This window comes from Charadrius vociferus, unplaced genomic scaffold, assembly GCF_000708025.1.
Source record: "Charadrius vociferus isolate BGI_N301 unplaced genomic scaffold, ASM70802v2 scaffold15, whole genome shotgun sequence".
NCBI classification, from domain to species: Eukaryota; Metazoa; Chordata; class Aves; order Charadriiformes; family Charadriidae; genus Charadrius; species Charadrius vociferus.
In genome coordinates this window covers 12698470-12710381 of record NW_009650064.1, presented here as the reverse complement: position 1 = coordinate 12710381, position 11912 = coordinate 12698470, and the positions used below count along the sequence as shown (strand labels likewise).

The 11912-nt window shown below is 45.8% G+C and overlaps 1 protein-coding gene across 1 annotated transcript in view; it reads right to left on the bottom strand.

Annotated features, from left to right (window-relative positions):
* The window catches only part of HEY1 (hes-related family bHLH transcription factor with YRPW motif 1), a 15043-nt gene extending 5305 nt beyond the window's left edge, over positions 1-9738 (bottom strand). Inside the window, exons 1-3 of the mRNA XM_009891960.1 lie at positions 9636-9738; positions 2331-2509; positions 1845-1916 (exon numbers count right to left, since the gene is read on the bottom strand). Coding sequence (XP_009890262.1) covers positions 1845-1916; positions 2331-2509; positions 9636-9738 — 354 coding nt within the window. The remainder of the gene's footprint in view (positions 1-1844; positions 1917-2330; positions 2510-9635) is intronic.
* Between the last annotated feature and the right edge of the window lie 2174 nt (positions 9739-11912).

The window sequence follows — 11912 nt, the reverse complement described above, 5'->3', positions numbered from 1 at the left end:
GGAATGGCAGGAGAGGGTAAAGTTGTCACAGCGGTGCAGAGACTGGTCTTTGAAACAGGCAGGAACTGTTGGTCGCAGCTGGCCCTTAGAAGGGAGCGGTGTCACTTTTTCTGTGCACACCCCCACCCCTCCCACCCCCATTTTTCTTTGTTGAGTGCCTCCTAGGGCGATTTCGGTGCTAGTCAAAGTCCCACTGAAAGGGAGTTGTTTATTGCTGCTGCAGGCTTCCCTTCAGCAGGGACCTGCCACTGCTGACCCTTGCTCTAGTGCGTGCACTAAATTAACTCCCATCCCCTTCCTTTAGGTCTTCTCTCCCAAGGGAGCAAGCGCTTTGAAGAGTAATCCCGTCAACCTGTCACCCCGAGTCCCGGAAACTCGCCGTTACTATGGTTACTGTGCCCAATTCAACCAGTGGCTCTGGCACTCACATTGCAACCAGGCAAAAAACATCCAAGTCATACACACACACACACACACACACACCCCCTGCATATATCAAGCTGCAGCATCAGCTCTGCAAGCAAGAAGTTGCTGCTCCCAATCTTGTATTTTTCTTTACTGACTTCTGGCTGAACGTGTGGATTGTTGGGTGCCCATTGACACAGTTCAAAACTAGTTATCACGGATCAAATCGAAGTGCTTGAGAAGTGAACAGGAGCAACAGAAGAGTTCTTTAGACTTCTCATGTGATCTGTTAGCAGTACTGTCACTGAAAAGGTGTTTTCTCAGGAGCTGAGCACTGAAATTCATGTCTGTAGATCTCTGGGATCAAGATACCCAGTTCAGAAGTTGGGTGCACTCTAAGCATGCTTGCCCCGAGTTCTGCCATGCAGATGCTGTGCGTCATTGTGCTGCTGAAGCCCATTCGGGTTCCATCACCACTGCACTTCGCTGGTTTTCATCAAATTTCATTCTTCAGTGGCCCAATTCTTGGGTACATAGGTGTTATGGCTTGAGAAACCCATAACAATTTATGGTCATTTAGACAATCATTCTATCACCTGATGACCCCTTCCCACCCAGGAAAAGGAATCGGGAAAAACAAGGAAACCCGGGGGTTGAAGTATAAACAGATTTCATAGAATAAGATTAGATAATTAACATTAATAGTACTAAAAACCCAATATTGATCCAAACACCAATACAGAATATGCACAGATTATACTCAGCGGATTCTATCACTAGAAGCTGTGCACTCCCAGCAGTGGACAGCAAATGTCGGACACCGTGAGCGCTACGGCTTCAGGAGGAAGGGAAGGTCTCAGGGGTCCGGCACTGGGGCATGAAGTTCTCGGGATGGCAGCCATGAAGGGAGAGAGAGCACTTCACAACAAACTTTCTGATTTATATTGAATGTGACATTTGTGGTATGAAATAATGCTGTTGGCCAGCTTGGGTCAAGTGCTGAGGTCTTGCTCCTCCTCATCCCTGCACCTGGCAAGCTCAAAAACACTGAGACCTTGAAGCCCACATACCATAGCTGGCTGTAAAGTAAATGCTTTCACCAATTCAGACATTAGAATCTTCTAAAAGTGCAGCCTTCCCAAGTCTTGGAAGAGCAATTAGTCCTGTGTTGCTCCAACCAGGACAGTAGGCACCTATGTGACATACTTTTACAGACAGATTCTCCAGCCAGGCAGCAATATCTTGCCACAACGGGGCAGCCCAGATGGGTTTGCCTCTGTGCTGCCAGTTGCTCTGCTTCCATTGCTGTAACCACCCCCACAGAGCATTTCCCGCCATCCATGAGTCAGGACGGAGAAAAATTACTGGCCATTTTTCTTGTTCAGCAATATCCAAAGCCAGCTGGATGGCTTTCACCTCTGCAAACTGGCTCAATTCACCTTGTCCTTCAGCAGCTTCTGCAACTTGTCATGTAGGACTCCACACAGCAGCCTTCCACCTTTGATGGTTTCCTACAGTACGACAGGACCCATCAGTGAACGGGGCATATTTTTTACCATTTTCTGGTAATTTATTGTACGGTGGGGCCTCTTCAGCATGCATCACCTCCTCCTCTAGTGATATTCTGAAATCTTTGCCTTCTGGCCAGTCCATGATCACTTCCAAGATTCCTGGGCAACTGGGGTTTCCCATTCGAGCTCGCTGTGTGATCAGTGCGACCCATTTACTCCACGTAGTGTCAGTTGCATGATGTGTAGTGGGGACCCTCCCGTTGAACATCCAGCCCAGCACCAGCAGTTGAGGTGCCAAGAGGAGCTGTTCTTCCATACCAACCTATTCCGAAGCAGCTCAAACCCCTTCATATGCTGCCAGTATCTTTTTTATTTGGAGTATCTCTGTATCACTGTGTCTCTGTATCACTGTACCTCCAACTCCAAAACCCTAGAGGTCAACCTCAAGTCTCCCCTGGTGCTTTCTGCCAGAGGTAGGCTCCAGGTAGGGCCATTCATCCCGGCTGCAGTGTAGAGCACGTTCTTAACATCTTTTGCTGCCCGGACTGGCCCAAGGGCTACCATATTGCCACTGTGCAAAGCTGGAGCAACTGCTGCAGCAGAAGAACATAAACATTACATATTCACGCTCATGTGCACCTGTAGCAATATCCAGGTCATCAAGTCATTTCTGTCTTCAAGCTGGTCAAGGACAGGACTTTTGCATCAGAGTCCTTACTGTAAGCAGAATGCCTCAGCTGCAACATTTCTGCTGCAGCATAGTTTTCAGCTCTCGTTTTTTGGAAGTAGTGTGTAGCTATAAATAAGCAAGACTGGCACTGTCAGCATATTAACAGCAGCAGTGCAGACAGATTTCTTTCCCGGATGGCTCTGAACAATGCAGGTAGACTTTGCATTTACCTTATTAGGCTTCAGCTCATTTCCAAAACCAGACCTGGGCTATAACTGTGTACAAGGCTAATCTGTGAAGGCACATTCAAGCTGCTGACAGGCAAAGCGACCTTATATCCAATCAGCCCTCTGTCTGAGGTGGGAACTGGCAGATTGGCTATTTTATCACTGGATTTCCTTTCCAATCAATTTTCTCTTTCTATGCAAGCCTCCCTCTGAGTCAAGGCTCTTGCAGGCAGCAGCTTCTTCCACCAGACATCCCCTCCTCTATTCCCAAAGCACAGTCTGTCCTGTGCACTGAAGGAAGCCAAGATCCTACAGAAGGAAAGACACCAGGTCATGTTAATTATTGGCTGTCTCATAACAGATGCAAAACTTGGGGTGGCATTGCGTGGCATCTGGTTTGATTTGCAGCCACCTTTGCTCTTAATGACAGGAAAATGATCTAATGGCCGCGTGTGTAAGAGCGCACCTTTTGTGTAGAATCACACAAGAAATTCACTGACGTGTTATTGGCAGGACAGCCTCTATCAGCATTGCCAAATGGTAGAGGGGACAGTGGCCACAGGTGTGTGTCACCTACAGACAGCATCCCACCAAGGTGACAATTTCCCCACAGCTGGGCAGTTTATTTATCCCCATGTTCTTTCCTCAGTATCACAGAGTACAGTTTGCACCAGATTTCACAGAGTAAAACCATGGTTTTCTTTTTCCTGACCTTTTTTCAAGCAAGCCTGCTGTAGCTATTTTGGCTACTATTTGTAGCCAAAATAGTTTTCTTCTGTTCCTACAGTACTTTTCTCATAATTGGGCTGAGAAATAATCATACAGAAACTTGCTCTGGTTTCCTGCTGTCAAAATCCTTGCAGTCCATCAAGGAACAGCCTGACTAGTCATTCTTCCTGTGCAGTTTTGCAACTCCAATGTTTTAAGAGCAGTTGTTCAAACCATGCTTCATGTTACACGGTGATGTATGGAGAGAAAGCCCTTGCTCCAAAGGCTTTGCAGTCTGAGACCTACTTTGAGTTTTCTTTGCCAGTAAGATGCAGCTTTGAGAAAACTCTGTGTGTGCTACTCATTCTTGCTAGGAAGCAGAGGGTGGAAAACAATGCTCAAACCTTCTGCTCCACCCCACAAACTTATTTAAAAGTATGTTCTTTCAAGGGGAAAACCTGACTTTTTGGCAAATTGAAAACCATTTTTCCTAACAAGTTTCCTACAACTACATTTCATTGTGCAAAAATAAAAGTGAAAGTTGAGCTGTTGGTGAGGACACTTTGGAATAAAGCAAATCAAAGTAATAGCTTTTTTTTATTGCTTTTGAAGGTACCAGCTATTAAAAGCTTTGATGACAGACAAGTTAAATGAAAACGGTGCGTAGTACCTATTTGACGTGGTGATCACTGACTCCTGGAGAAGTGTCTCTTTACTTTCTCTCATGTGATAACTTGTCTTCACCTCACACCTTTCTGCTATGGCATTTACTAGACACCTGCCGTCCCACAGCGATCAGCCACCTGAGCAAAAGTTAGACCTGAGGAAACAACCATGGCATAAGACACACCCCCCAGTCGCAGAGAAATGAGCTGTGAGGGGATGTTTAGCATGTGTGACAAGAGTGAGAAAGTGCCAGGGATTTTTAATTGTCACAAGGCAGCCGGGACCTTGGCTGAGGTTTCATCGTGGAGATCCTGGCAAAGTCACCTGATTTGTCTGCTTTAGATAAAAGAAAGACTAAGCGTGACTGGTTTGAATGTGAAACCTTATTCCAGGCAGGCAGAGTGTTTGGACATTGGAGGATATCAAAATCAAATCCTATCATCAGTTGTCTCTTCCATTACGTTATGGAATACCAGGATAAAAATAAACAGCAGAAGAGAAGTGCCGCTCCGATTTTGCCAGCACAAAGTTATATACTGAACCTACTTTTTGTTAGGGAAGCTTTTATTTCTTAAACCATCTAAATGTGTATGAGTATCTGACCTGAGGGGCTTCTGAGTCCAAACTGAGGGGTCACAAAGGAGTTAATTCTGAGATTCAGGCCAATTTTGAAGTGCCACGAAATCACAGTAACAAAATAGCAATGGCTTGTGCTGACACTGAGGGTATTTTCCTGTGAGATGCCTTAGTTCACTCTTGCTCACAGTCCTTAAAAAACGCAGCATTCCTACAGGTTTCAGAAAAGTCAAGACGTGTGGACCCTGCCGAGCTGACCAGTACAGCAGCGCAAGACCAATACCCTGTGCGGATCCGCTGTTCTGAGTGACCTTCATTTCATCTGCTTTTAAAGAAGAAAATTTATTCCAAAATAAATAGTTTAATTCCAAAATAGCGCCCAACTGAAAGATTTATTCCAGATAATCTCGGTTATATGGGAACAGGAGCTACCAAAGCAGCACGCCAGGACAGCTACAGCAGTAACTTCCCATGCGTACCCAGGCCTCTCTCTTGATTCATGCTGCTGTAGCTGCAATAAAAATCCCTTGTGTTTACTGGTTACAAAACCAATGGTTCTCGATACCTAACTGTCTAAGCACTGCTTAGGTGATGAGCTCTGTATGAACACCTCCACGGTCAGTATTAATGACAGTGCTCTAAAGCAAGCGCAAACAGTCACACACTCTTAATGCTTAAACCACAGCAAATGTGTTTAATCCCACACAATAGCGCCGTCATAATATGTCTTAAAGCTGTGGTCGGCCGGGGAAGCGGTGACCACTTCTCACATATATAACGTATACCGAACATATTCAGCTTGGCAGGAAGACAAGAAGCTGGAAGTGTCGCGCTGGAGCCGAGCCCCCTGACAGCATGAGACATGTGCTTGTAAGCTGTCTCGAGGAGGATATTTGATTGCCCTCTTTCTTCTTCTGCCTCTCTCCCAACAAAAGTGGAGTGACCTCCCCCATGACCTGGCAAGTGCTGAAATTCCCCAAACACATTTTTCTGTTGTGCCCCAACGCTGCACAAAAGGAAACGAAGCAGCCTCGATATACTTGAAGTATGGAATGAAAATAATAGCCGGCTCTTGCTCGGCCCGCAAACGCCGGTCTTCACCTCCTGCCGAGGTCTATGTAATTGCAGTTTACACTGCGTTCCCACGCTACTATTGTTTGGGACTTTGTTTCCTATTCCCATCACGTGTGCTAATTAGTTGGAGCTGCTGGCTAGCTGGGAGGCGTGTGTCTGGAGTAAAAGCAGAAAGATCACTTCCTGGAGGGATCTAGGCAATCTGAACAATTCTTTGCTTTACTTTCAGCCCTCTCCCTCCCCCCTGGCCCTCCACCCCAGCTTTACCACTCAGGGAAGAGAGAAGAAGTGCTGATTGTCAAATGCTGCTAGCCACGGGAGAGGCACGGATTTTCTCTTCTGAAAGGGAGCAACTCATAGAGTCAAAGAAAATTGGGCTGGAAAGAACAGCTCATCTGTGTTTAACAAACCTGATTTTTTATTTTTTTTTTCCTCCAGAAATCCCCAATGTCTTTCTGTTGTGGCTAAGAAGGTAAAAGCAGCATTTTTAAGAATCCTCAGGTTATTTTAGCCTGCCCTTAGGAAGTGAGTCAGATTTTATGGCAAGGCTAAAGCTAGCTGATGCCATGGCTTGCAAAACAAAATGAGACCCAGAGAGAGAGAGGGAGAGGGAGAAGGAGAATTACCTGAGTCATGGCATTTGCTTATTTGTGACAGCAAGGCCAAGTCACATGGCAAGACCAGGTATCTGTCCATGGACTCAATGTTTGATTTGCTGCATTTTATTTTATTTTTTTTTTTAGATCTCCAATTAAATCCTCCTACCCATAGCCCTGGTGCTTTTCAAATGCCAAGCACACTGGGACCTCCTCAGATCGTGCAGGCACTACATGCAGCCCACACAGGCATCAGGCTGGAGCCCCTCCGGTGGGAGCTGCCAAGGTCCCACCAACCTCTGGTGTCACATCAGCAGCCTTTGCTGAAACCCATCCTTCTCCTTCAGGCAGCAAGCCCGGGGGACGCGCTCTTCTGGCATCCATAGTCCTTGTCCCACTGGTCTAGAGTGACCCTCCACGTTCTCTAGTTTCACAGGCTGAGGAAAAAAGTGGGGGGCTGAGAGCTGAAGGGAGACTTGTACCTGGGGCTCTTCTCATTTCAACCATGGGCAACTAGCTCAAGTGCCTAATGCCTGTGTTACCGTCACTGCCAGGCTCAGCAAAGACACCAGTGTGCTCACAAGGAGGCAGGTCCCAACCGATTACATTGAAGGAGGAGCACTAAGCGCTCACCCAGAAACAGGAGAAGGTTTAAGACTACATTTGCTTTGCTTTCACTGGGCACAACCTTATGAAAGCAGAGGTTTGCTGGCAATAACTGTAAGTCAGGCTCAGCTCAAGTAAGTATAGCCTGTGCTTTCCTATACAGCTCCGCCAATGTCTAAGGGAAAGCCCAAAGTAATGGCTATCAGTCCGCACTGCCGTTGTGGGATTGCAGCTAGGTAAAAATCAACATTTACATCCTCTGGGAAATTCCAATATTTCTACACTTTTGTTTTGTTTTTATTTGGGTCAGGGAGAATTGAAGTATCCTAAGTCTGTTTGGTTTGGGGTTTTCCTGTCCTTCTGTGGGGAAAACAAGTCCTAGGTTTTGGAAACAGTGAAACACTTCGCTGTGAGTCAGCTCCACTTTAAAGGGCATCTCTTTGACTATCACATTAATACTTGATGTTGCCATTTGTGTCATCCCCCAACCCTGTTTTTTCTTATAGACTGGGTACCCCTTCTGGCTTACCTGTCTCATGATACCCTCTTCAGCTCAGGGTACAGGTAAATATTTTGAATTACTGAAGGTACAGGCTGGCTGGCTGGCCTAGGGCAAGGCTGGATAATTTTTCCACCGTGGAAAGAAGTGTTTTACAGAGTCACCATAAAAGGCTTCGGAGCTGGCATCCTCAGACCATCATGCACATCCTGCTTTCTATTCATAACCACTTTTGCCATTTACAAACACTTCACGCAGTAGCTCCAATTGCTTTGGAAGGTAAACTGGGAGAATATTTGCAGTCTAGCTTTTGATGAGATAAGGAGCTAGAATTTCAAGAGAGATGTGATGAAGTAGCTGGTGACCCAGCCCTTTGCAGATGAGCAGGCACTTCTGGTGCTCCAGTGGGTCGCAAAGCACAGTCTGCCTTGGAGTTGGGGTCACCTGCTGTGAATGTGGGGAAGCTTAATGAGGCACAGACCTGCAGAGACCATCCTGCATCACAGCCTGCTTTACTCAGGACAAAGGTGACTGGCGAGGAAGGCACCCTATAGAAATATGGAGGGCGTTCGCATGTGCATCATTACAGAATCACAGCATCACAGAATGGTCAGGGTAGGAAGGGACCTCTGGAGATCATCTAGTCCAACCCCCCCTCCAGAGCAGGGTCACCTACAGCAGGTTGCACAGGACAGCGTCCAGTTGGGTTTTGAATGTCTCCAGAGTGGGAGACTCCACAACCTCTCTGGGCAGCCCGTGCCAGGGCTCCACTCCCCTCAAAGTAAAGAAGTTCCTCCTCACGTTAAGATGGAACTTCCTATGTTCAAGTTTATGCCCATAACCCCTCATTCTATCACTGGGCACCACTGAAAAAAGACTGTTCCCATCCTCCTGGCATCCTCCCTTTAAGTATTTCTAAGTATTAATAAGATCCCCCCTCAATCTTCTTTTCTCTAGACTAAAGAGACCCAAGTCCCTCAGCCTTTCCTCATATGAGAGATGTTCCAATCCCCTAATCATCTTTGTAGCCCTTTGCTGGACCCTGTCCAGCAGTTAACCCTCTCCATTAACTTCATTATTTCCATTAAATAACCCCTGACTTCGTCCCAGGTTTATATCTTTGGCAACCACGACAAGCAAATAGTCCTGAGCAGTGTCCTGTCAGGTCTTCCTTTTCCTGGTGGAAAGCATCTCTCTCCTTGGGAATGGCTACAGTAATACCGAGGAGAAATCTAGGCTTTAATGTAGCACTAGCAATCTATAGAGTCTGCAGCTTTTGGCACCTGTGGTCTTCAGCTGGCCTTAAACATTACAATTATTTATTTCTTTTATAATACAACTCACAAACTGTTCCAGCCACTGACGTCCCAGAAAGATTGATAATCAGGCAAAAATTGCACTGCAGGGAGTGGCAAATGCTGCGTTCAGATATCTTTTAAGGATTTGTGAGGACCACCAACATCTTTGCACAAGTAACCTGAACCAAAGGAAAAATAATCCAGCAAAGCAACTCTGTGCACTGTAACAATTACAAAACTTCATCAGGACTTAATCTAGTTAATGATTTTTTAGTTCTTGCAGCTCATTATTTATATTTAGAAATTAAAAAGCTCCAGCAAGGACAAAAAAAAAAAAACAAAACAAAAAACCAGCCCCTCAGTGAGTCATTCAGAAGCTCTCTGTTCTTTTTCCTGTTTTCTCACTGAATATGGAAAGCGGCTCATGATTTCAGTCCTGATATGCAAAGCCTATTTGAGACTGGTTTAGCTGCCTGAGGGAGCTTCACTCAGACTTCATGGCCACAGTTGCCTACAACAGCCACTGCAACAGAACAACATAGCTCCAGCTAAAAGAAAGGCTTCTGGGTGCATTGGTCATGGTAATTGCAAAATGCTCTGAGAAGATGCCCACCCCTTTTGGAACTACAAATTAAGCAAACGACCTCATTTCAACTTTCTCTGTGTGTGTGTACTGGTACAGTATACTCGGTTACACACAAAAGTTTAAAAAATGGTGCTTTTCCATGATCAGCAGAATTAATCAAACCTTGTTACCTATGGAGTGATCTACATCCTGACACTGGCCCAATATCTGTACCTGCCGGTTGGCTCCATGGTGCTGCTGCCTGCGCCCGCAGACTACACTGCAGCGGGCACGAAGTCTCGGGCATGCTGACTACCCAGGTGGCCTCCTCTGGCATGGCCGATGGAAGACCGATCTAGGTTCCTCTTCTTCACCAGTTTTGCATAAAACCTATAGGATCTTAGTTAGTTTGAATCTGTCGTTTATCAAAGGCGGTGGGTGTTGGCCAACAGGCTTCAACGTTACTGAGTGGGTTGTGACTGGTCGATCAATGGATAAACAGCAAGGCAGATAAATAAGATGGTGGCTCAAGCTTGGTTACCAAATGAAATCCCTTTAAAAAATGCCTCTTTTGAGTACTAAAATATTTCCCTCCTGATTAGGACCTCCCTCTGGGTTATTTCTCTCCATAGAGGTAGTAGCAGCAATGATAATGCTGTAGATGTGATGGTCGAAATAAATGAGATGCAGGTTTTTTAGGAAGAGTCAATATCTTTAGATCTAAGGTTTGTGTGCCCAGTTTATCCACTTTCTCAGCTATATCACCTGGCCTAGTAAAAGATATTCTCTTTCTTTGCAAAGACTCTTAGACACTGGAGTAATGGGCCTCAGAGTAGGTACACAGATTAGATAGTTAATCAGTCACTCGCAGATTGTTGCTGAGATGGGAGAGCTTTCATACACTCTCTCGGAGAGTTCTCAGGTTTGTGATGACTGAAAATGGGGGATGGTTTCAGTGCCGCATTTACAACTACAGGAATACAGAGCCCACCTTTAACTTGAAAATATTTGCATAAAGCATTCAGGTAATATAAAGGAAACTGATTACTTTATACCAGCTGGATTACAGCAAGCCAATATTGACTTCAAGTTTTGGTTGTCAGCAAGATTTATTTTACTCGAGGTAAATATTGACTGTGGCACAGCCAAGGCCAGTATTTACTTTGGAGGAATATCAATCTTGTGGCTCAAAACTGGAAGTCGATATCTTCATTGTTATACTTTTTCATAAATACTGGGGGTGGGGGGGGGGGAGGCAGGGGAGGGTTGGCTAATGGGAAACGTATATGCATAATTTAAGAGAGTAGTTCAGATGCAGTGGGGGAAAAAAAAAAAGAAAATATGGAAACAAGGTTATTACCTTGGACCAGTAAAAGATGGGAGCTGCTGAAAGGAACAAAACAGTTGGAATATTGTAACTCCCAGGCAAACCCTCCCTGCAGACACTGGTTGTTGACCTCTTGAAAAGTAAACAGCAAGAAATGTAAGCAGTAGCTGCTGTCAGGAATGGTATAATGTATGGAACAAGAATTTCTGTTCCCAGCCTCCTTTGAACTGTCAGTTGATTTTGTCTTAATACTCTGTAAGCCCTACAAAATACAACACGCCTGCTCTGTTATGGGATAAGTTTAGAAAGCCATTGAAATAGTGCTTATTGGAGTCTTTGCCACTTGTGTCTCTGTAAAGAAACACAGCATCTAAACTTAAACCAAGAGGAAGACAGGGAGTCTGTTTGGATTTGGGGGCACTGATGCGGAAAATGCTCGATGTTGCTTTTCACTCTGTTGGTGAAACTGTGGAGGAGGGCATTAAAATCCATTACTATTATGTTATCCATGAAATCTCTTGGCACAGACACACGAACACCATCTTCCTTGAGGCAACGTACAGCACATTCCCAGTCAACCTGCTACCAGAATATAAAAACAGCCATTACCCTGCCAATGTCAGAGATAGTCCTATTAATTACAGAGACAGACAAACAGCCTGCAGGATCCCATGGAGCTGGAAGAGGAGCGCTCCTCAGCACGGAGCCTAGATGTAACGGCATGCGGGAGGTGCCAACAGGTAACTCCAGCTGTGAAGAACCAGCCACCATCTGGACAAGTCTACTAAGGACTATGTCTGGTTAGCCCAGAAGCCTCGTTCGTGCCACCACATTGCTGCTGGTAGCAGGACGAGTTTGATGCAGGCTAGCTAGCTCCTTCTTAGATAAGAAGCACATGAACTGATTCCTAGCCAGGTATAGCTTGCAGCTGCTGGAGCTGAGACCTTCCTGACCTGGAGCTCAGCCCCCTCCAGATGACACAGGTGTTAATGGAGCCAGAATTGAGTCTCTGTTCTGGAAATCCAGCCTTGACGTGGACACCTCTTCCAAGCAGTGCCAAAGACAGCCTGTCAAGAGTACGTACCAGCAAAGGAGAGCTACATGGCCCTGGGCTGCTTCTCACCTGCCAGCCGCACCAGGAGGCATGAGCAGTGGCGAGGACGCTTGCTGAGCCCACAAACGTG